The sequence below is a fragment of the Amblyomma mixtum genome, chromosome 10 (assembly GCF_055824585.1).
Source record: "Amblyomma mixtum isolate Tamu chromosome 10, ASM5582458v1, whole genome shotgun sequence".
In the NCBI taxonomy this organism is placed as follows: domain Eukaryota; kingdom Metazoa; phylum Arthropoda; class Arachnida; order Ixodida; family Ixodidae; genus Amblyomma; species Amblyomma mixtum.
Genome location: NC_143021.1, coordinates 158,739,768 through 158,764,837, shown reverse-complemented (window position 1 = coordinate 158,764,837; position 25,070 = coordinate 158,739,768). Strand labels below are relative to the sequence as shown.

The following is a 25,070-nucleotide window of genomic DNA, read 5'->3' as shown; positions in this document are numbered from 1 at the left end:
GGCAAAGAACGGCAAAATGTGCAGAGGAAACTAATTAATACAACATGCGATACAAAAGATTAAGTATAAAGAAACTAATGTACAAGGGAAAACTTAAAGGCGAAAATATGCGTAGGATACAAGGCACTTTTCAGCAGCATGAATGCCGGACATACGGCCAAAACAAAACGCAATGGCAACGAAGGAACAAAAGTACACTGCGACAAAGAAAATCAAAGATAGGAGAAAAAGCGATGTCATGTGAGATATTCACGTAGCTGATCCTGGAATGGTTGATGGTTTCCGACGCATGCGATACAGTCAGAAAGATCATTCAAAAGATCGATGGCACGTGGAAGTGCAGATGAATTAAGAGCGAGGGTTCCTCCGTGAATGCGTTTTATGCTGTGCTGGTTGTTTAGGCGGCGTGAAATGCGTGCAGGCGTTTCAAGAGGTATGAAGGTTCTATAGTCTTTTTTTTTATCTTTTACCCACAACGACATTTGGCATTACAATGGGGGGGGGGGGGGTTTATACAGTAACACAGCGCATAAACGCATGTAAATACAAAAAAAAGAGATACAGCAGCCCAAGCATTCACAAAGTAAGCAAAGAATAACATTGACGCAATGCGCATCTATGTGCAGAATTTCGAGTACAAGAACGTCAACTGTGTTGTTCACCCAGTAAACGTGTATTTTAGGACAAAGCACTAACGCAATAGACATGCATATACAAAAAAAAAACTTCAAATGTGTATTTCACGCAGGTATACTGCGCATTGACAGAAAGACACCAGACTAGAAGTTCTTCCTCTTAGAAAACAGCCCAGAGGGCGGGACAAGAAAGAGACCTCAGGTCGAGCACTTACTATCAACTGATGTTTTATTTGAGAAAGCGGGAATGTATAGGCTTTGATGGCTTGAGAATAAATATAAAAATAAAATTGTAACAGACACAACTCCTCATACGAAGGTGAGAGGGAAGGCTCCATCTCGTCTTCGTATGATGAGTTGTGCCTGTTACAATAGTCTTTTTACTTTTTTCTCAAGCCATCAAAGCCTACATATTCCCGCCTTCTGAAATACAATGCCAGTTGATAGTAAGCACTCGACCTGTGGTCTCTTTCGTGTGCCGTCCTTTGCGCTGTTTCTTAAGATGAACCCACACCAACTAGCCCAAATGCGTACTCTTGCAAAAGTCCTTGATCGAAACCATTACATAAAATCTGATGTGACGATAGAAACTTTTCTGTTGTTCCGACTACGTGGTCGTCCCTTTTCACGGTTGGCTAGCGTATTCGAAGAAACGCCATATGCAAAAGCTGCGACATGGCGCGAAGGAAACTCGAGCGATCGTCACCATCTTGTATGCGTGACTGCCTGTACTAAGATTGGTGAGATAGTGTACGCACCCAATTCTTCGTCTGCCATACAAGGCCTTTGTCAATCTCCTTTCGATCATTTTTCCACTCTGCGGTTTGACGAATTGCGTAAAAAGCTTTCTAATTCGATGCTTTACGCTTGGAATTATGTGTTGTCCCACCCTTAAGTTACGATACATGTTTGTATTTTTCTTATTGTAACTTATTGGATGCCTTTGCTTGCGCTCTACTTTTGCTTTTGTGTTTGTAAATACGCACCTACAAAAACGCCAAAGTGGCACTGTAGGAATTTATAGCAAATAAATAAAAATGCAGAAGTTGGAGGAAATGTCGAAACATGCAAGTCCTGCGAGGATTTGAAGAATCTGAACAGTCTGGGAATATTATCGCCTGTATATTTTCAGCATAAACTTATGTGCCAATTGCACGCAGCGCCTAAAAAGGTTACTTAATTGACATTATCTGATTAGAATACTGACGGCAAAAATTACTACCTAATTCTGTGTATCTGGTAGATAACCTACATGTTCGCACGGTTTTCGCGTGCGACACATTGTTTGTTTATAACAAAACGCGAACGCTACATTTGAACGCTGTTTAAACGTTGTTATTTCGGGTCCCGTACGGAACCTTTGTTCACAATAAGACAGTTTGAAAAAAAACTCTTCAGTATCTCTCGTAATTTAAAGAAAAAAAGAAGGTAAATTTGAGCCTTTATTCGCTCTGTTAACTTACTTCGTTATTAAGCGCTCTTTCTCACAATTCATCACAGGAATAAACTTCCCGAAAACATTGCATTCATTAAAAGCCGCGTTGAAGTCGTTCGAAAACATTAGCCTTTTTATTTTTTAATGACAAGATTTCCGGTATGGCTTCTTTCTCTTTATTATTTGTGGTTATTTTTTCTTTACGCCTTGTATTTCTCCTCCCTAATGTAATGCCCCTAGAGGCCTTTAGGGTTTATGAATTAAGAAATAAATAGTGCCTTGATTCATTCTAAGTCAAGGGTATGTAGATGTAAAAACAATTGTTTCTTTCGGCTGCAACGATCACCTCCTCATCTCAGCCCGTCTCGTGGCAGACTGTGCGCATGCTTCGCCGTCACATTCCTTAATGCGGGCGCCTTGACGTTCCTTTCTACGCTGCTGGAAGTCCCGCTTCTCCCTATAGAGACGTGAATGCAGCACAGCATTCGATAAACCACGCAAGGGAGCTTGGCCCGTGGCAGGGGGTTCCTTCACCTCGACAACTTCAGCTTGCTTATTGGCACCTGTGCGATAGGCACATCGTGCTTTCTGATCGTTCGAGGCGGTCTTCTGTTGTCTTGCGGCATTGCGGCGCATGCTGTTGCTGCTGTAGTACTCGCGTGTGTTCGACGGTCTTTGTCACTTTGCTGACAAAATTTCGGTGGAAACCGTTTCGCACGAGACCTCTCTTTACCAACTTAAACTTGCCACCGAGGTCATCAGGATCGGAGCAGATATTTCGTGTACAGTAGACGGGTGACGCAAACACTGATAGCTTCTTGGTAATGTCATGAGTCGACTTATAATTTAGCTATATTGCCCAGTGCGTTGTTATTCAAAAGACACATAATGATAAGAGATCCGCAACACGCTTGACAAGGCCGTCCAAGATCGGAATGCTAGACAAAACCAGACCAACGGGGTGCAAACGTGGGAACGTTGTGGCGCTGGCTGCGTGAAAACAAATAAACAACACGCATGCGCCGAGAATCGGCCTTGGATGCAAGTTTGACCACTGGCATGCGGCGCTGGATGAATGCAGAATTTTTCCTTGCTGAAGCATCACCGAGAGCTATGACGCGCGCCAAGACGGAGGACCGCGAGTTAATTTACGATGGGGATCATTAGCCTGCCACGGATTTTTCCGACAGAGCCGGTTCAGCTTTTCGCCAATACAGGGGCCGTGTTTACACCATATTTCGGATTCATGCACCGTCTCGTCTAGCATAAAGGGGCGCTGGAAGCCGGTGCTCAAAAGCCTAAAAATTTTAAGCCAGCGTTGAACACGAGTTCAACACAATAGTTAATGCCTGCGGCACACTAGTATGTGCAGTGTAAAATTCACAAAGATGAAGCAGTCGTTTATTAGTTGCGAATGACATGATTAGCTTATGTATATAGATGCAAGGTGACATGAAATTCATGCATATTTTTTGCCTACTTTATGCTGCCTAGAATTCCGAATTTCAAAAGCATGGGTAAAGTCAAAGGACAGGAAAGCTGGAACGGTATGCAATACCCCAGCGGACAAATTTGTTAAGCCATAATTCTTCCTCTTTTGGCTCTTTTATGTGTAACCTTGCAGCGCTTGACTCCTCCATTTTTATTGTCCTTCGTTTTTGCTTGCGCTTTCAAATTTCGCTATGCTATACCAAATGGCCCAGCAAACAACAGCTTTGTTATGCTGGCTTCTTTATGAAGTGGTAGCAATTATGACGAAGACATACTTGCATCCACCATGTTCTGCAGGTCCTCTTGGGTGCAGTCGTCTAGGAAGCAGATGCCGATCCGAGCTATGGGAACTTCAGTGTACGAGAAGTGGCCCTTGTAGTAACGCATCTGGACAGCAGATATAAGTGGATGGAAATCAGGCAAGCATTTGAATGGTACACTGCTTATAAAAATCATAGATTTGCGCGTTGTAATGGCGAAGAAACGACTTTCAATAAAAGTCCTTTTTTAAGCCTGAAAAAGTAAAATAAAGAAAAGCAGGTGCTGCCATCAATAATTGTTATCCCAAAGTGCAGTAACGTTGAGACAATTTGCCGGCAGCGGATCCCTGAGGCCAGCAAGGACCGCCATTCACTACCAACGGTGATCCCGGAGTCATTTTCGGTCTCGACGCCACAAGCAGGAATCGAGTGGCGGGAAGAGAACGCTGAATTTTTAAATTGAGTTTCCCGAGCAATAATATAGCCTTTATATACCGGACCAATATCAGGATAGATGGAGGCACAGAATCGATTCCAACTTAAAACGGAGAATGAATGCTCCCTTTAAAGCACCGCACCATCTTGAAGCCTAATTATTATTCGAAGGAGATCTGAGTGGGCGTACTCTTAATCTTCAGCGGCACACAGGAAATAATAATTTGGTTTGTTTCCTGTTATGGCATTGAAAGATACTAGGGATAATTGAGACCACCTGCAGTTCTTTAACGTGCACTGACATTGCAGAGTGCACGGGCTCTAGCATTTAGCCTCTGTCGGAGCGCGACCGGCGCGGCCTTCATCGAACCCGCGTCTTTCGGGTCAGCAGCCGAGCGGCATAACCACTGATCCACCTCGGCAGCTATAAAATAAAGAAAACCGCTGCGAAACAGGAATGTATTTTCATTGGCCCAGTTTGAAAGGCGAGGTAGAGCTTCTGCCTTGGTAATGTTGGCTTTAAAAACGCTTTTCCTCAGCATCATGATCATCATTATCAGCCTGACTACGTCCACTGCAGGACACGTGCCTTCTCCCATGCTTGTCAATTAACCCTGTCCTTCGCCAGTTGCGGCCACCGTATTCCCGCAAATTTCTTAATCTCATCTGCCCACCTAACTTTCTGCCGCCCCCTGCTGCGCTTGCCTTCTCTTGGAATCCACTCCGTTACCCTTAAGGACCAGCGGTTATCTTGCCTTCGCATTACATGCCCTGCCCAAGCCTATTTCTTCCTCTTGATTTCAACTAGGATGTCATTAACCCGCGTTTGTTCCCTCACTCATTTCGCCCGCCTCCGGTCTCTTAACGTTACACCTATCATTTCTCGTTCCATAGCTCACTGCGGTGTCCTTAACTTAAAGGGATACTGAGGCGGTTTTCGAATCAGCTAACCTTCTAGGGTTTTGAAGTACTGTCGTTGCTGATCACGTCTGTGAAATTATTTTTTCGATTTTGGCTAAAACAGTGGCGCAATCACCAATTAAAAATGCGATGTTTAAATTTCCCGCGCCCCGCGCGAGCGCAGGAGAGGGGAACAGCGGAGAGGGAAACCTCGTCCATGTCGGCCAGCGTGACGTCATGTTGAGGAGCCGGGGATGCTTCGGCGCACCCGAGCGCGCTTGCAGCGCGCGTTGTTTCTCGTGCTGCATGCGTTGTTCCTCGTACTGCGTGCGTTGTGACGTACAAAGCGTGTCAGCTGACCTTGAGAATCAGATTCAACAGGCACTACTCTGCGTTCGTGTCCACGAACAACTACGGCCGCGACTGTGTCGTCTTCCACTGTTTTCCGCAAGATCACAAGCTCGCAGCGCAACCGCTCGCTTCTGTGACGAAGAATTCAAGCCGACTACAGCAAGCTTACTCTGCTCGAAACACTTTCGTAAGAGCGGCTACAGGCAGAGCTTGTCCTAGTGTGATCTCTGGAGATTTCTGTCGAAAAGCCGCGGCTGAACCATGACACAGTTCCATTGATTTCCTCGCGCATAAGAGGCGTGTCACCATTCCGAAGAAGCGCCTCTTTTAAAAGTAGAAACATGCTCACTTAGCCCCTGAAGAAACCTTATAGAGGCTTAAGCATGTGTCGCTCTCCTCAGCTTAGGTGCGGCCAGACCACCTGAGACGTGCTCAGCAAGGCTCGGTTAGTGATTTTATACTCGGTTCGACGTGTCCAAGCAAGCAAGCAAGCAAGCAGAGCAAAGCACAATAAAGCAAAGCAAGCAAGCATCGAAGCTCTTCATATGCGGCATCTCGTTTAATCCTAGCTAAGCAATTGAAATGAAAGCGTTCGACGTTGATTTCGGATGCAAATTTATGAGAGAAATGAATGCCAACCGAGTTTTTGCAAAAAAACGCCGCAACCTTACTCGGTTTCTTCATCAAGTTGTGGCAGCGGGCGAGTTGCAGCTAGCTTGGCTTTTAAACACACATATAGTTGGCAACTACTTCACTGAACCTAAACTGCAAATCTAGGAAGGGCGAACGTTTCCGAGGCAGCGATTAATATTTTCTGGCATCTGCTGAACGCGCCAGGAGTGAAGCGTATTTGTGCGCGTATTTGGCTTGGTTTCCAGCACACCATGATTGCGTCACTATCTTGTGGTCACATGCCTCGCAGTGCTTGGCCACTGCGCTTCGCTAATTTTGACACCAACTTTGTGCTCCTTCATCGTTTCCTTGAAATACTTTCTTGCCCCAACCTGCAACGCCGGGTACTGAGAACAGGATTTTTTGTACACAGTGCTTTGGGCCTTTTCTTTAGGATGACGCTCTTCCGGGCGAGCCAGGAGGCGTCCGGTGGTGGTAATTGACTTGAGCATTGTTCGCACCCCTTCCTTTCCGAGAATACGAGCCGAGGTTGTGCTGGCACCTTTTACGCATGGTCTGCATCGCGTCTTTGACGCTGGCGTATGCTTGTGCTAGGCATAGAATTTTTTGCTTGCGTCTTTTTTGGTTTCAGGCGATACGTGGAATGAGCAAACTGTAGTATCCTTTTCTTCGGTGGTCAGTAAAAAAAAATACTCGCCTTATTCGCTTTTACAACGACACGGAAAGCTGCGATCTGCCCTCAACGCAGCGCCGGCTCCGCATCGGCAGCTTCTCCAGTCCTCAAAGTGACGTCACGACCTCTCTTGACCAATCACGGGCGGCGGCGCGCCGCGCGGCGTGCCCCGCGGCACAGGCCGCATATTTTGGCTAAAAAAGGCAATTCGCGCTTGTTTTTGCCTTATTTGGATGCGATATTCCAGTATACAGCATGAAAAACTATAGGATGCCGCTGCCAGCCCGATTTTCAGAAAAAGTGCTTCAGTCTCCCTTTAAGCTGAACCATCTTTGTTAGCCTCCACCTTTCTGCCCCATAGGTGAGTGCCGGTAAGATACAGCTGTTGTATAGTTTTCTCTTGAGGGATATTGGCAAACTGCCATTCATGATCTGAGAGAACCTGCCGTACGCGCTCTACCCCATTCTTATTCTTCTAGTTATTTCCCTCTCATGATCCGGATCAGCCGTCACTACCTGGCGTAAGCAGGTGTATTCCTTTAATATTTCCAGCAGCTAGCAACTAGTTGTCAACGGCTGTTCCCTTGCGAGAATGTCGAAAAAGCTCCTACTGGCGGCAAATTATTGGATTTTGCAGCTTCAGCATAAAGACAGAGTGGAAATGTTTGTCAAGAGCTCTTCATAATTCTGGATGCCACAATATTTTTCGCTGGTAACTAATGTTAATTTGGCTATCGCTGCCGGAAAACAAAGGAAACCGTCATCGCATTATGACATATCTTTCTGTTTTGTTTGAGTCTTCTGCGCCTTTTCTAACAAGTGAAAGATTAGTGAATCGATGGTTTGATTACGCCGGTGAAGCTGGTCAGTTTCGCTTTGGTAGCACACCTGCCAGTAATGAGTTGTACTAGGAGTAATAAACATTACTAATTTTGTGTGTTACTCGGGCGGCCTTCCACTGCACGGGATCCCGCTAACGAAGCCGTTTTCCTGGCTTGGCGAATGAGTTGGCGCTGCAAAGACAGCTCTGAATGGGCCAACTTGGTCTCCCAATGCTCTTAGCTAATTTCTGTTTTGTCATAGAGTTCAGTTGTGCTGGCCAGTTCCAGACCATGTAGAAGAGAGTAGACGCCTCTCCACAGGCCTGGCACTCGCCTGTAGGATATTTGTCCGGCCAAATCTTTCGCGTATCGCGCGAGGTTGGGGAACGTCCGGGCCATTAAGTTTCTCGAAATTGTGGCTTCTTCTCTAGTGAGGGCTTTGTGCGGAGGGGCAAACTTCTAGTGACTGAATCAATGACAGGTCGATAATCGCTCCGTACGTTTGGGGGATGGTGACTTCTGGGCCGGCGGTGACGGGGCTCGGAAAGCGCGACCTCGAGCTGTCCAGTCGCCCGCATCTTTATCCGTGGTGCCCTTGTGAGCCGGGATCCACAGGATGATTTTGCAGGAGTAAGTACTGATGAGGCAGGGGTTTGCGCTTTTGCGATTTGTGCTTTTATTTTTTTTTTGGATCAAATGAGAAGACTCCATCCGAACCTGAGCGAAGCCCAAACGGATGGCTGGTTGCTGCCGGTCACGTGATGCAACGTCACCGGTCACGTGACAGTAACTCCCTGGATAATGGATAACACTACGGTTGCACCACGTGTCCACCTCAAATCAGAACATATCACGTCGCGCTCTTAACATTACGCTACACGCAACATAAATACACCCTAAAGTAGAAGATTGGAAAACCGCCGCCATAGCTCAGTTGCTAGAGCTCCGCACGCGGAGGCCGTGGATTCGGATCCCAGCAGCGGCATGCGAATTTAGTGCGTTAGCACATATTGTGGTATTTACTAAGGTAATCGCTAATAGAGTCAGGACAACCTTGGACTTCAGTCAACCAAATGATCAGGCAGGCTTTCGTAAAGGATACTCGACAATAGACCACATTCACACTATCAATCAGGTGATAGAGAAATGCGCAGAATATAACCAACCCCTATATATAGCCTTCATTGATGACTATGAAAGCTATGGAAAGAAAAATGATAGGTGTAACGTTAAGAGATCGGAAGAGGGCGGAGTGGGTGAAAGAACAAACGCGGGTTAATGATATCCTAGTTGAAACCAAGAGGAAGGAATGGGTTTGGGCAGGGCACGTAATGCGAAGGCAAGATAACCGCTGCTCCTTAAGGGTAACGGAGTGGATTCCAAGAGCAGGCAAGCGTAGCAGGGGGCGGCACAAAGTTCGGTGGGTGGATGAGGTTAAGAAGTTTGCGGGGATACAGTGGCCGCAACTGGCAAATGACAGGGTTAATTGGAGAGACATGGGAGAGGCTTTTACCCTGCAGTGGGTGTAGTCAGGCTGATGATGATGATTACGAGAAAGCATATGACTCAGTGGAAACCTCAGCTGTCATGGCGGCATTGCGGAATCAGGGTGTGGAAGAGTGTTATGTGAATATAATGGAAGATATTTATAACGACTGCACAGCTACTATAGTTCTCATTAAAGTCAGCAATAAAATTCCAATACGGAAAGGTGTCAGGCAGGAAAACAGGATCTCGCCAATGCTCTTCACTGCCTACTTACAGGAGGTATTCCGGGGCCTGAAATGGGAAGAGTTGGGGATAAGAGTTCATGGAGAGTACCTGAGTAATTTGCGATTCACTGATGGCATTGCCTTGCTAATCCACTCAGGACAAGAACTGCAAAGCATGATCAGTGAGTTAGACAGGCAGAGCAGAACGGTGTGGCTAGGAATTAACATGCAGAAAACCAAAGTAATGTTCAACAGCCTAGCAAGGGAACAGCAGTTCGCCATTGGTAGCGAGGTGCTGGAAGTAGTAAGAGAATATGTCTTCTTAGGGCAGGTAGTGGCCGCAGATCCAGATCATGAGAGGGAAATAACTAGAAGAATAAGAATGGGGTGGAGCGCATATGCCAGGTTCTCTCAGATCATGAATGGTAGTTTACCAATATCCCTCAAAAGAAAAGTATACAACAGCTGTATCTTACCGCGGTACTCACCTATGGGGCAGAAACAACGCAGCTAGCTATGGAAAGAAAAATGATTGGTGTAACGTTAAGAGATCGGAAGAGGGCGGAGTGGGTGCGGGAAAAAACGCGGGTTAATGGCATCAAATCAAGAGGAAGAAATGGGCTTGGGCAGGGCATGTAATGCGAAGGCAAGATAACCGCTGGTTATTAAGGGTAACGGAGTGGATTCCGAGAGAAGGCAAACGTAGCAGGGGGCGGAAGAAAGTTAGGTGGGCGGATGAGATTAAGAAGTTTGCGGGGATACGGTGGCCGCAACTGGCGAATGGCAGGGTTAATTGGAGAGACATGGGAGAGGCCTTTGCCCTGCAGTGGGTGTAGTCAGGTTGATGATGATGATGAGGACATGTTGTGGGAACTCCCCTCATTTAACCCTTGTGTGTGTGCGTCTGTTTGTCTGAAGCTTGCTTTGTGGCAGGGTGCTCACCTGCCGACTTAGTTGTGGGCAACCTGATCTGGTGTGTTTATGTATATATGTGCACACCTAGCAACCTGTCAACCGTGGCAGATGGCAGTTCAATTAATCGCGAGTAGAGCGAGAGAGAGAGAGAGATATGGACGGAAAGGTAGGGAGGTTAACCAGGCGTTGCCGAGTAGGGCGATGCGATAGATTACGCGGGAACAGCCACCTGGGACTCAGCGCGAGCAACGTAACTCCCACGATGTCAGCACCTGCCATAGCAGCGCATGGCTTTACTGCTGCACCAGGAGTGGTATAACGAGTCTCAGGGATATATGAATGTAAAGTACGGAATCGCCAATTCTGCCTACATGGGCATTAACGCATATCCCTATCTGAACAGCTGCACTACGCGAACCCTGGATACGGAACTCCGGTGAAAAACCGAAATGCTTGCTCACCTATTTCGCATTCGGCTTTTGTGCGCAAATCGACCATCATGTTTTGCACTAGTTTCTTACGAAGTAATTTTCAGCGATAAAGTGTTTATACCTTATCGCTTTTTGTACTATTCATTTCCCCTTAATGAACATCATTTAACAAAAATGCATTCCCCTACGCTTTGCTTTGTTTTGAATGGCCTTCTTAATATGCTCGCTTAATATGTATGTCAGGAGGAGTCCCTCATTCGACCACCCGTTGTCTGCTGAATAGATTAACGAGGGCCGCGGTTCTGGCAGTCTTGAATAACACAGTGCGAATATGCGAAAAAGTTTGCATAGTGAATCGAATAACCTCCTATTTTATTGGCGTAACTAAAAAGAAGATATACGATTTTCTACCCATAATTACGCTATTTAATTCGCTATTTCATTCGCCGAAACGAATCAAATAGTGCATGTTCAAAATGATTCGAAATGAACCAAACAGGGTCTCAAGGTTTCGAAAAGTTATTAATTTGCATGAAGTTCGAATCGGGCGTGCAGTAATTTTCTCACACATGCTCACACATGGGTTCGAGGTTTGAGTGACGCGGGCGACATCAGCTAAGTTCCGCAGACCCTACTTTGGTGCCTGATGGTTCGCCATGGTGCGTAAGGAGGTCCGACTCCTCTGATCCACTCAGAGGTGATGCTATTCGTTGTCGTCATGAGTTGCAAAAGGCAATTTCTTAACATGTATAAACTTACGGGCATAATAGGGTTATTGCACTGACTCCGTGTCGCGTTTTCCTTATTGGAGATAATGTTGCGTCTTCTTGCGGATGTATATATATAACTTCACATGTTGCACAAGTAGCAAATTTGCGCTTCGATTCGCTATGTATTAGGTTTTTAACAACAATATTCGATACTGTTTGGAAAAGTGCTATTCGCACCCCGCTAGTCTTGATGTCGTAGGTAACATAAGCAGGTTTTCGCACAGCGACCTTTCGTTCACGTTCCAGGTGGCAGTCGCGGTAGTCCGCCGCTATATGCGAAGGTGGCGCTGTCGAACACTCCCAAGCGTTACAAGCAACATACAAAGTAGAAGAGCGGGCAGATCGCTTGGTTGAGCTCAGTACGCGACATACGATGATCGTGTCCTCGGATCCCACTGGCGGCATGTCTTTTTTTTCGTGCGTTGGTGCTAGAGCTTCTATTCAGCCGCTTAGCGTTTTTCTGTGAGAACCATTTCTGTACCCCCACAGGGTTGTGGGCAACCTGCCCTAGGTGCTCTCCCCTCCCCCACGTGGCAGGTGGGCCGCCTAGGTCACGTGACCTTGCGACGTCATCACAACCTGCCCGCTGGATTATGACCAATCTAAACACAATGCAATCAAGGGGGAAAGCGAGGCTAGTTGATGTGTCATCGTTAATTAAAAGACTAGGGCATAAAACTAGTACAAAGACATAGAAGGAGACAGGACGAGCGCTAAACATAAACTGAGGATTTACTGCGACAAACAAATACATAAAAACACTTCGGTGGCACATGCGCACACTGGGTTGAAACGAGCACAAACTAATCAAAATGTGGCAAACTGCTTCTGAGATACATTTCTTCTTCTTTGCCGTGACCAGAAAAGAAGAAATGTATCTCAGAAGCAGTTTGCCACATTTTGATTAGTTTGTGCTCGTTTTAACCCAGTGTGCGCATGTGCCACAGAAGTGTTTTTATGTACCTGTTTGTCGTAATAAATCTTCAGTTGATGTTTAGCGCTTGCCCTGTCTCCTTCTATGTCTTTGTCGTAGTTTTGTGCTCTAGTCTTTTAATTAACGATGACACAATGATAGGTGGCAGCTAAGTTTCTTATTGGTACCGAGAGGCTGCTCGGAAGGAGTATCGCAAGCCCTACTGGTGCCAGCGCCTGCCAGTGCAGGGCAGGGGCGGATCGCTTAACAGCTGCACCTCGGCGCCAGGAGTGGTATGAGGATCCCCAGCGATTTGTGAATGTAAGGTCATACTCCGGAGGCAAAGTCTGACCATGAAAATTCGAACCTCGAAACGAAACCGAAATGTTAGAGCACCTAATTTGCATTTGTCCTAACCGTACAAAATCGTCCACCATGTTTTTTTCTTTCTTATCAGCTTTTTTTCAGCCATGAAGTGATCACATTGCTCGTTTCCCATCCTACAATATCGGAAGTTAAGAAAAAACATTGACTCACGCTTGCCTTGGTTTTGAAGAACATTGTCTTATTGTTTGTTTCATAGCTAATCCTTCATTTCCCTGCGCCTGTCTGCTCGAAAAACAGGATTTTTCACCTAAGACTTTACATAATTTCTAAAAATAGGCTTTTTAGTTAGGATACTGCTTTTTTTCTGGCATAGCACTGTCAGTGGTCTAGTTCATGATAACACAGCTAATACGTGCTAACTAGCAGGTTCGTCAACTAATATTGAATGTTTAACTTTTAACTACTACTGTTAGGCTCCTTAATTATAGAGAGGCGTGTAGCCCACCGTAAGTGACATGCATATCAGTTTTAAAAATTTAGAAAACGCGGTTACCCTCGGCGCTGCGGCCCAAGAAATTTTGGCTACGTCGTATCAAAACACATGAGCTTTCGAGAACCTTTCAGGCAAGGCAACCCATCTAGTGCAAGTAACTCGTCGAAATAGTCAAAATTTGTGGGGCAGCAGAGCCGTGCTTAACTGCGTATTCGAAATTCTATGAAATTATGTGGATATTGCTTGCGGTGGGCTACATGACTCTCAATAATTAAGGAATCTAACACTAACAGTCCGAAATTTAACAAATTCAATATTAGTTAACCAGCCTGCTAGTTAGCAAATATTAGCTGTATTTTTACCAACAAGACCACTGACAATGCTGTGCCGAAAAGAAGCACTTTTAAAAATTGTGTAAAGTTATAGGGGAAACAACTTGTATGTACACACATCCTGTGTAAGTTCACACATTACTACATATAAATGAACACCTAATTCTTCGCAGGCAAAGGTTTCGCAAGCAAGACGCCAGTGCTGCCCTTGAACATCGGGGTTCAAGGTTGCGCGAGAGAGTTATACGCGAGTGGGAAATTGGCGCCATTTGTGTGCATTGCAGAAACGCATTACCAGGAAGTCGGGACAAGCCCTTCTAGTTCCCTTGGACGCCGCCACGTGGCGATTGGCTTTAAACATTAAAAAATAGCACACTGACATCATCCGTGACGTAAGAAAGGAAAAGATTGATTGAGTGGCTGCACTGAAGCGCTAAATGACGCTAGGATTAGCAGCAATGGCGGGGCGCTGTACGGAATTCTTGGCAGCTACCAGCGGCCAGTATTTAGGTTAATACGGAATCGGTGCCGGCCGTATGCGGCTGTGACGTACGCAGCCCCGTCACCTGTGGCACTTCGAGCTGGCGTAGTTTTGTTCAACCTGCCCGCTTGGGTCCTACTGGTGGTCGGCAGTGCCAGTGTGATGAGCATCCGACCAGGAAGACTTCTCTGCGCGGTATTCGAAACAAGGTTCTGGAGCTTCTGGGTACGTCCGGATCTGTCTTCGGCATGGTACACCCCCGCAGCGATGACTTATGGATCTTGCGCCTCTCTGCTAAAGAATCTGCCGAAGCAGTGTTATTTTGGCCCACATTTGTCAGAATGCCATTTGGCCAAGATCCTACTCAACACCGATTGATCAGGTTCCGCGTGGTATTGAGTCGAGGTTTGGCTTTGAGTCGACCGCTGATCCAGACAGGGCCTTGTAATAGTGCTTTTTCTTAATGAAACTTGAGATATAGCCTACATCTGGTCCTGTATCAGTGAGGCAGTTTCTATGTTTCGCCTACACCGGCGATGGAGTAGCGTACAGAAACTTACTCCCCTACATGTTATTTTGTTGGGGCCATGGCCTAACTATGACAATATTTTCTCGAACGAAATCGACTTCTGAAATGCACATTACGCTTTTCGCGCACTGTTCTGCATCGATAAGTACCACATCGAGACCTCACGAATCGCCTAAAGCTCTCGCTCAGCCGGCTGTTCAGAGGCCCTCAGCTAATAAATCGCTTCACAGGTCTCCATCGTCCATTGCTCTGCAGTAAGTACGTGCACCACAACGCATATCTCTAAGCGATACACCCACTGAAATAGTTAACGAACACAAAATTCTTGGCGTAACATTTTCTACTCATATCAAATTTCACACCATAGTATTGAAGTGACAACTCCAATACAAAAACAAATAATCGAATTTTTTGTGTCTAAATGAAGACGGCCTTAACGATTTTCTATGTTCAATATGTTCGCTAAAATATAACGCTCACTAATTATTTTTGTCAGTTAGTATTTTCTGTTAATGTTATTCGTAATCTTTGTTTCGATTCCGCTACTGACATTTGTGGTAAAAGAAAGTTTGGACTTTTTCTGTGTGTGCAGCATTAAATCATTATGACATCCTGCTGCCTTGTACGGGCCCCAGGTACTCACAAACTGCTTATGAATGATTATTTCGCCGGGCGACCCCCAGCGATATGTTGGAAATAAAATATCTATCTAAAGTACACCGATGAGAGTCAAGCCGCTACGCAGCGTGATCAGGTAGCATGTAGTCTCACCGTCGGATGCATGACACTCAAGACGGACTCAAGAGCTTCCCCAAAAGCCGTAGAATTCTTCATGTACAACACTAGGTTGCAGTATTGGCCGTGCGAAAGGTCGTTGCCGTAGTTGTCCTTGACGACGGTCTCAATGCACTCGTCGAAGGCTCCCGAATCTGCGCGCGACCCTTGGAGCAGTCCTGTCGGGTACTTTCCCGTCGCATCCAGCACTGCAAACACACAACAATGGGCAGGAGGTGTTTAGATAGCAACGGATAGCTCCAGCGAAATACACTGCCGGTAGTAAAACACGTTGCGGGGCTAGTTGGTGATGCATTTTCTTTTCTTCAGATTTAAACAGCTCTAACTTTTCAGACAAATACACAGATAGACATGACAGGACGGGCGCTGACTCCAACTATGTTTATTGACACGCATTTTCGTTGAACATATAAGAAAGACCACAGTGAGCGCACGCGCATCTACGACTGCAGGAAAGGAAAAAAGGAAGGAAATTTTTTTTTCCCGATGATGACAGCAAAAGTATATTAAGACGAGCAGACTGCATTTCGTCCCCTATTTTTAAGCAAAGTGAATTCAGTGGCATGCAGGAAGACAGAGGTGGTGCTGACACACATGTCGGCTCTCGCCTTGATAAAAAAGGCTTGCGCCTCAATATTATATATGTATAAATTATATACATATCTATATGTATGTAAATGTACATGTAAATATATATGTATAAATGTATAAATTTGAAGAAAAGAAAAAAAAAACACTGCCGGTAGTATTTGCGAAACGAAAGATAAGCATTCACCATCTACTTTTTCATCGCCGGCTTTTATTGCGCCATTTTTGGTCATTTTTTTTGCCCGCTGGAGGTATGTGGTAATTTGGCTCTGACAGCTCTGGTACTCTGATATAGCCAGATGCATCCGCTCCCAGGCGTGCCTGGTACTAAGCAGTGATGATAGGTGGAGGAAGGTGGCTCAGTTAATAACACTGTCTTAACTGTATAACCTTGCACTTCGATATGATGAACTGTGCTTTGGAGCAATGGCCAAGTATCACAGCGTTAAGCCTTTAACTAGTGCACATTTTGTTCGGTGCAGCACAAGATGAACTGGGTCCGCGCTCGCTGTATTAGCCCAGTTGCCTCATCCGCATGCCTCTTCTTCCCCATGGTAAAAATGCCCCATCACAGGAAGGCTCCGATCAAAAGAAAAAAAAGGTATTTTGCCCCTAGCTAAGTCGCCATCGTTGTTTTCACAAGAGTATACGTTTGTAGAAAGTTGCTGGCTCGGCAGCACGGTCACCCTTGTAAGAGCTCCACCCTCGTGCGGAGGCCAGTTTGGGCAACCGCATACGAAGTGGAGGTTCTTACCCAGATCGTGACGAATAGTGTACTTCCTCTATGCCATGAATTTGCCCAAACGTTCGTTGGATACTGCGGCTATTTCCACTCCTATAGTCGGGCCTGGCGTGGCGTCATCATTGAGTTAATCATTTCGCGAGCCAGTTAACGCCGCCCACTCTTCATGCCCTGAGGTCAACCGCGGCTGAACTTTTTTAGTGGGAAAGTATTACTTATCGGGGTCAAACCCAACCACGAACCTTGTGGCTTTCGTGACCTTGAGGATGAACAAATATAATAAACCATTGCCGCGACAAGGTTTCGAAACCACGGCGGCGCGAACAGCTGAGCTTCGCTGACCACACTCCACGAGCGCACTACGCTATGGCTGCAGTCGACCGCATGTCATGTTAGCCCTTTCAGGCGCCATTTTTGTTTTGACTGAAATCAACTACTTTTTTTCCTAAGAAGTATATTCAGGCCTCAAGAAAAAGATTTTGTTAGTTTTCGAACCTGAAAGACCAGCAGGTAAGTTATTACAACGATGTGGAGAATACCGTACAAAGTGTTAGATTTGTTAGAAATAGTAACATCGAAATGTTCTCGTAAGTCAGGTAAACACCCTAGGTATCGTGGAATCACATTGTGTTTCGAAGATTCACATTACGCTCGAAATTGGGCAAAGACAATCGATGTTTTCACTCGCGGCAAAATCTGCACAAAACTGCAGACCAAGTGCTACCTGGCTCAGTCTTATGCGGAATATTATTTACTGCATTCGCTACATGGCACAAAAAAACAATTTATTTGCAAAAAGAAGGGTGCTCAATTTGAGTGAAATAACGAAATCACCGTTAAGTGCTCCAGTTTCTCAGAAAAAGCTGTAAGTTTGACGCTTACGCAATTGTGTACAAAGAGCTTGAAAGGGTTACACTTCAACACGCTCTAGCACTGTGCGTTGCGCATCGTCATCAAATTCCATTTGCGACGCGAACAGATCAGATCAGCTTAACCTCGATCAGAGCTTAACCTGAGTCTGATATCGTCGCCAGACGTGCCGACGACCCATCAAAGCAAAACGGTGAGCCAACCAAGATAAACACTTGCTTTCGCACGTCCACTCGGCTTAACTACGATAGAACGCTACCACTTTTTATTGCAAGGACTTTAAATAGAAGTAACCACTCAGCTTTCTTTATCACCGCAGTTCTTGTAGCCTGCATAGGATTTAAAGAATATGGCATTCAAAGAATGACATCTCATAATTAAACGATTTAAAGATCAAATATTTTTTTTACTTTTTGTATGAAGTATACTCTAGCAATTTATTCATCCTAAGCCTATTATTGGACGTAGAGTGTGCAGATGGGGAAATCTATAGTTGCTTTCGCATTCACCATTATTAATTAGCCCAAACTTCTACTTGAGAGCTTTGAACACTTCTTCCAGACACCAAGTGAATAGCAATTTATAGGACAGGGCGTCGCACCCTGAAACATCTTTTGATCAGCACTTTTATGCACAATTTATGAAGTACTGTGCATTCTGAGTGTATACTTAGTTGCAGACATTTTCTAGCGAATTCACCTTCAGCTTCACGACGCTTTCGTCGCACAGCACCGTCATAACCACAGCTTTTTCTGCAGAACGATCTGTTTTTGCAGAGAAAGTGGTTATAGCTTCGGTTTCCATGCTGCCATGGAAATTGTCTATCGATGATGGCCTTCTTTTGGTCTTCCTTTGAATAGGCTTCCTCTGGACACAAAGTTTCTCCTCACAACTTTCAGGATTCCTCCCTACTTTACTGCTTTCTCAGTCAGCTCCATCGTAAGTTTTCTGACGCCGCTTATCCTTCGTTCCGAGTACAGTTTTGATACTTTTTTGAGCCGTACATTGCTTTTACATCTCTTCATATTAAGGCTCAGGGCTGCCTTTTTTTTGCCAGATTTCATTTTTTTTCTGCGATAGCTTGCCAGCGTCCTGCTCTTCCTATTGCGCACAGTCAAATTCGTCTACCCTTCCCCGTACAATGTGCTCGTCTTCTTGAGCTATGACGACGCAGTGTGTCTCTGTGTGTGTGTGTGTGTTTGGTTTGGTTTGGTTTGGTTTATGGGGTTTAACGTCCCAAAGCGACTAAGGCTATGAGAGACGCCGTAGTGAAGGGCTCCAGAAATTTCGACCACCCGGGGCTCTTTAACGTGCACTGACATCGCACAGTACACGGGCATCTAGAATTTCTCCTCCAAAGAAATTCAACCGCCGCGGCCAGGATCGAACCCGCGTCTTTCGGGTCAGCAGCCGAGCATCATAACCACTAAGCCACCGCGGCGGCGGCGCGCGCGTGCGTGTGTGCATGCGTGCGTGCGTGTGCGTGCGTTTGTGTGAGCGTGTGCGTGCGTGTGTGTGCGTGTGTGTGTGTGTGTGTGTGTGCGTGCGTGCGTGCGTGTGTGCGTGTGTGCGTGCGTGCGCGTGTGTGTGCGTGCGTGTGGGTGTGTGTGTGTGCGTGCGTGCCTGTGTGTGCGTGCGCGCGCGCGCGCGTGTGTGTGTGCGTGCGCGTGTGTGTGTGTGTGTGTGCGTGCGTGCGTGCGTGTGTGTGCGTGCTTGCGTGCGTGCGTGTGTGTGTGCGCGCGTGTGTGTGTGTGTGCGTGCGTGCGTGTGTGTGCGTGCGTGCGCGCGCGTGTGTGTGTGCGTGTTTGTGTGCGTGTGTGTGTGTGTGTGCGTGCGTGCGTGCGTGCGTGTGTGTGTGTGTGTGTGCGTGTGTGTGTGCGTGCGCGCGCGCGCGTGTGTGTGTGTGTGTGCGTGCGCGCGCGCGCGCGTGTGTGTGTGTGCGTGCGCGTGTGTATGTGTGCGTGCGTGTTTGTGTGCGTATGTGTGTGCGTGCGTGCGTGCGTGTGTGTGTGTGTGTGTGTGTGTGCGTGTGTGTGTGTGTGTGTGTGTGTGTGTGTGTGTGTGTGTGTGTGTGTGTGTGTGTGTGTGGAACAACTGCAAGCTTCCCCTCAGTGCTAGCGCTGTTTTCTTGTACTGGGTGGCAACTTTCGCTGTCATCTTCTCGAATACGGGTTAGTTTTATGCAGGATGGCTGTGTCCACGCCCAACGTTTCCGAATCTTGTACAGTGCAGTACTTCGAAAACAATCTGAAGGAAGTTTCAGTTTTGGTCTCTTTATTCGGGCTCTACTACTCCACCAATGGTTTTCTTTTCCTTAAGTGAGGCATATAGCTCTTCGACCAGAGGAACGCCAAGTATTCTGCAACACTAGAGTACACCTGCCGGCGCTAGCAAACGCGCTTGTTCTGCCACTGGAAGGGCTGGCAGGCAGCCAGCCACAGACGGCAATAAGTATGCGTTGTAATCATCGTACGGGAGATTTTGCCTTGCGTAATACACAGCACGATATTTTTCTTTCTCTGTGCAATCCGGCGAAGGACGAACCTTTTGACTAGGTATGTTATGTTATTTGCACTGACCGCACCACTCGAACGTTGCGAAATCACGGCGTACTGGGAAGGGTTACGTATATAATAAATATGACATGCGACACTTTCAGCGCACCGACGGGAATACCTCGTGCCAATATACAGGGTGTCCCAGCTAAGTTGGACCAAGATTTAAAAAAAAAACTAAGCGTTCTAGAGAGCTGAAATCACGTGAATGCTGTTAGGGTTTATCTAAAATTACAGCACAATTTTTTCGCGCCTCCTAATTTAGTAATTAGAAGAGATAAATAAATTAACTTCTTAAATATAGCTTGAAACGTTCAGGCTTCAGTAGGAAAGTTGTGGAGCTCCACAAATATTGTCCAGACCAGGAACTTCCAGCGAGACAGACTTAGCGTGGCCGTTTTTATTCGGGAAAAACGAAAGCCCGCGGAGTTTAAAAAATAGCACGTGACAGCGCGCTCCGTGCGCCCGGATGCGCCGCGATTAAAGCGCTCTCATCCGTGCTTTGTAAAAAGCATCACTCGCTTCGCGCCTTTCGTGCTGCCCAAGACGGGGCTTCGCGTTGAGCTTGGCTCCCAGATAAGCGCCAGTGGGCACGGGCGGCAGTTAAGAGAAAGCGCGGCTTCCGTTTTTCATCGTGATTCACACAACGTTTTCAAGCTTGTTATATGCGTCTTTGCTTGGTGGAATCTTGCTCCCAAGTTCAAACTCATGAGATTGCCATCGTTTCTCCGCATGGATTCTGCTAACGTGAGAGCGCAATTATCGCCGCAGAAACGAGAGCTCAACTGCCGCCCGTGTCCACTGGCGCTTATCTTGGAACCAAGCACAACGCGAAGCTCTCTCTTGGGCAGAACGACAGGCGCGAAGCTAGTGATGTTTTTTACCAAGCACGGACGAGAGCGCTGTAATCGCGGTGCGTCCGGGCGCACGAAGCGCGCTGTCACGTTGTATTTTTTAAACTCCGCGGGCTTTCGTTTTTCTCGAATAAAAACGGTCACGCTAAGTCTATCTCGTTGGAAGTGCCTGGGTTGGACAACATTCGTGGAGCTCCACAACTTTCCTATTGACGCTTGAACGTTTCAAGCTATATTTAAAAAAGTTAATTTATTTTTCTCGACTAACTATTCAAATAGAGCGAGCGAAAACTGGTACTGTAAATTTAGATGAACCCTAACAACATCCATGGGATTTCAGTTCTGAAGAACGCTCAGTTTTTTTATAAATCTTGGTCCAAGTTAGCTGGGACACCCCGTATATGCTGAAAAAAAGAAAGTAACAAAGCAATTCAATTGCTACGCTCGACAGTTAAAGGTGCACTGAAGAGGAATCTGAACTTGTCTTTTTGCCGCGGGAACTCGATCTAAACGTTCTTAGCATTCTTAGAAACTGCGACTTATTGCCCTGTGTGGCCAATTTCCCTAATTAAATCGAATTAACGTCCAGCTCCCGCTCTTTGTTTTTGAATTCTGCCTCCTACGGTGGGCGGAGTCGACCAACGCGTGGAGTGCCTTTCACCCAGTCCCGTGGCGGCTTGCCGCTCTGCCATCGGCGGAGTAATACGTAGTAGTCCGTAGTAGCAAATAGTCCGCGCGTATTTTTATTTCTGCGGGCTTATTTTGCGGCTATATTATCTGCGAATGAAACTATTTATTCATGGAAAGCTAAAAAACAAAATAAATCGAAAGCAAAGCCTCCACGGAGCTGGCTGAAAGGAACTTCACGCGTTGGTCGACTCCGCCCATCGTACGAGGCATAATTCAAAAAAAAGGGCGGGCGCCGGACGTTAATTCGATTTAATTAGGGAAATCGGCCATACAGGGCAATAAGTAGCAGTTTCTAAGAATGCTAGGAACGTGTAGATCGAGTTCCCGCGGCAAAAAGACAAGTTCAGAATCCTCTTCAGTGCACCTTTAAGAGCGCCAGGTGTCTATGCGACGGTACCCCGGGAAGCGCGTAGTAGAGAGGGGTCGCATTAAATTGAAATGAATAAGATGCTTGTTGCATGGCTTATGGTGGCTTTCATTCCAAAGCTCTCTTTTGCAACCGCATACAGCCATGGTAAAGTTAGCAGTGTTACATGTTATCATGACCTGCTTCTTTATCGTGAGGAGGATTATGTGCAGCTCCTTTATCTCAGTAGTCACGGCGCTCGGCTGCTGACCCGAAAGACGCGGGTTCGATCCCGGCCGCGACAGCCGAATTTCGATCAAGGAGAAATCGTGTGCTGTGCTATGTCAGTGCGCGTTAAGGAACCCCAGGTGGTTGAAATTTCCGGAGCCCTCCACTACGGCGTCCCTCACAGCCTGACTCGCTTCGGGACGTTAAACCCCAATAAACCAAACCAAACCAAACCTTTATCTCCAATTATGCCGGCCCTTCAGAAGCCGCTGTGGCGATACTCGAGCAGGCCTTCTCATCCCACTGCCGTAGGTAGTATTTTATTTTTCGAGCATGGTAAAAACATTTATTTAAAACTAATGACGTGACCGTGCCCCCAGATGATATACGCGTATTTTGTCAAAAATATTCTTCATAAAAAAATAAAGAGCAACCGCGATGCCGGTTTCTTCTGGCCGAGATTGCCAATCAGGATAAAGATCACTGGTGTATTTAGCTTCTCCAGCATTCTGAGAGAAAAAATTCGAGAATTGGAAAATTGTATAGTACTGTTATGGAGATATTGAAGGTACTGGTCTATTCTTCTGATTAGTAGAAAAATCTTTTTTTAAGTCTTTCCATCGATCGCATCGAACTGCCATAGACAACCAATGTGGAACGCTTTTGACGGTAACGAAAACATTAACAGAAGAAAATGCAAGACTGCCGTCGTGTAATCGTCGGATATATTTATTGTTATAGTGAAATCTTACAGTATATGAAAAAATTGCTTTCATGATAGTCGCCCGCTCAAAAATGTGTCCGTCTAGAATTGTTGGGTATGCATGTGCTAGCGCCGCCTATACTGTAATGAGGATGCAGTCAGTTTTTGCGCAAAAATAATTATATTTAATATTATACATTACCGCATGAATAGTACATAACACTTCTGAGAACAAGGCTTGCGCTTCGGAGGAGGAGAGAGACAAACATTAACGAATACAGGAGAGGTCTGTCTGGTTACTAAGCAAAATAGAGGCCAATATTTCTGCACAGTACGCTAAGTATAAATTCAGAAGCAGTGTGTAGAGTTTCGGTACTCAAGCACTATAAGATATCAGCGCATCATAACTATGACTGGGGCCTCAATGACTTTTGGTTGCGCATTGTGAGAACACTAGGCAGTCTTTAAGTAATCAACATTACAATGTGTTACGGCTGCATTTGCTGAGCTTTTATCACTCTTTTAAAGAGTGCTGTCACTACCCCAAAAACAAAATGTTAAAAAAAGATTTCACTCACGCCTCAACGCCCACGGCTCGAGGTTCTGGAAACCGCGCATGGTCCGGAGCAGGGCAACACTGCACTCGGGTCGGATCTCCGCGCCTAAGAGCCTGGTCCGTAGTGACACCGGTATGCTGGCCATGCCGCAGGCCACAACGTCCCGCACAGCTTGTGCGTAATCCACGTTTTCCCCTTCTTCTTCCGAGGCCACTGCACTTGTTGCTCCAACGAATGAGACCGACTCCTGGCTTTCCATGAGGGCCACTGTTGTATTTCCGGCTGTAGACAGCTGAGCAATGGCGACCGGCAACATCACACACATACCCACGAGCACAGACTTTACGCCTGAAGGGATGTTGTTGCCGCCTCTTTTCGTCGAGAGCAGTGAACACATTGTAGACAACGTTTCTCAATAGGTGCGCTGAAAGGGAATGATTTTGTGACGCCTATTCTGACGCGTACTCATGCAGAGTCGGAGTGAAATGAGTATGGGAACGTCAACCCAGTTTCATTTTTTTTTTGTGTGTGTGTGTTTGTGTCGAAGCAGCAGTTGCCTGCTGTAGAAATCACCTTGTAGCACCCGGGTTCGCTCCTGAGGGACTTCTGCTTCCTGAGGGTGTCTTTCGATGTAGCAGCTTCTCAACGTTCCCGTCGCCTGTCAAAGAAAATTTGATGTTGGTATGCCGGTTCAAGGAAAGTTTCGGTACCAGCACATGTACAAAAAGGCCCCTACTCGGGTTAAGACGCAGTTGTTTCTTCTGGAGTCGCTGCGAGACGTTAAAGACTGCCGCCGACAGTATCAAACAGCCAGTGACTGAAAACACGAATCACTGAAAAAAGTGACTGCAAACACGATCAAGAACTCGGAAATGCAACGTTTCTGCGCATTCAAGTACCCAACCGCACAGTACACGCACTGATCACTGGATCAAGAATGAATGAGAAAGCCACTGACGGCTGTGTTCTACGGTACGCTTATGCCGTTTCGTAACAGCAGTAAAGTCAAGCGCTGACGAAGAACGAAGCGAAAGGCGCGCGTCCAACGACATGAAGGCACGACTATGCGCTCATCAATAAGCTAAGCAAGCAGGACCTTGCCGTTACTCGTCTGCTTATCATATTCGATCTGTACCTCGGGCCTCGCCTCGGGATTTTGCTTTTTTTTATACCGCGTTCTTGCCCGCAAGGCCAGTCAGTTCACGCTTTCTCCCAGAGCCATGCCATTATGAGATTCAGTGGGCTGAGTCGCTTTCGAATTAAGTGTTTGCACAGAGGCATCTTGTTTTTTTTGAAGACCAAGCAGTGGTAATGTTACTTTTCTCGGTAAAAGTAATGATGACGCTTTTGTTATTGGTCATGCTGTATCCCTTCTGCCAAAGAAATGGCCTTCACACTACTGCGTGTACACAAAATAGCAACTATATACAGACACAGTTACTAAACCATGGTCGTCATTTACTATTACGAGGACTAGTTCTTCACTCCAAATGACCTCGAGTAAATGACTGAATAAAAAAAAAACCCATTTCACTGAAGAATAGACCTGTATGTGCAGGCAAAGTTAGAGCTAAAGCGTGCTATTTGGTTAGTTACTGAATCCCG

At 46.2% G+C, this 25,070-nt stretch overlaps 1 protein-coding gene across 1 annotated transcript in view; it reads right to left on the bottom strand.

Annotated features, from left to right (window-relative positions):
- LOC149327494 (nose resistant to fluoxetine protein 6-like) overlaps nucleotides 1-23,724 on the bottom strand; it is a 61,371-nt gene extending 37,647 nt beyond the window's left edge. Inside the window, exons 1-3 of the mRNA XM_089564898.1 lie at nucleotides 23,487-23,724; nucleotides 15,309-15,520; nucleotides 3,837-3,948 (exon numbers count right to left, since the gene is read on the bottom strand). Coding sequence (XP_089421024.1) covers nucleotides 3,837-3,948; nucleotides 15,309-15,520; nucleotides 23,487-23,724 — 562 coding nt within the window. The remainder of the gene's footprint in view (nucleotides 1-3,836; nucleotides 3,949-15,308; nucleotides 15,521-23,486) is intronic.
- Between the last annotated feature and the right edge of the window lie 1,346 nt (nucleotides 23,725-25,070).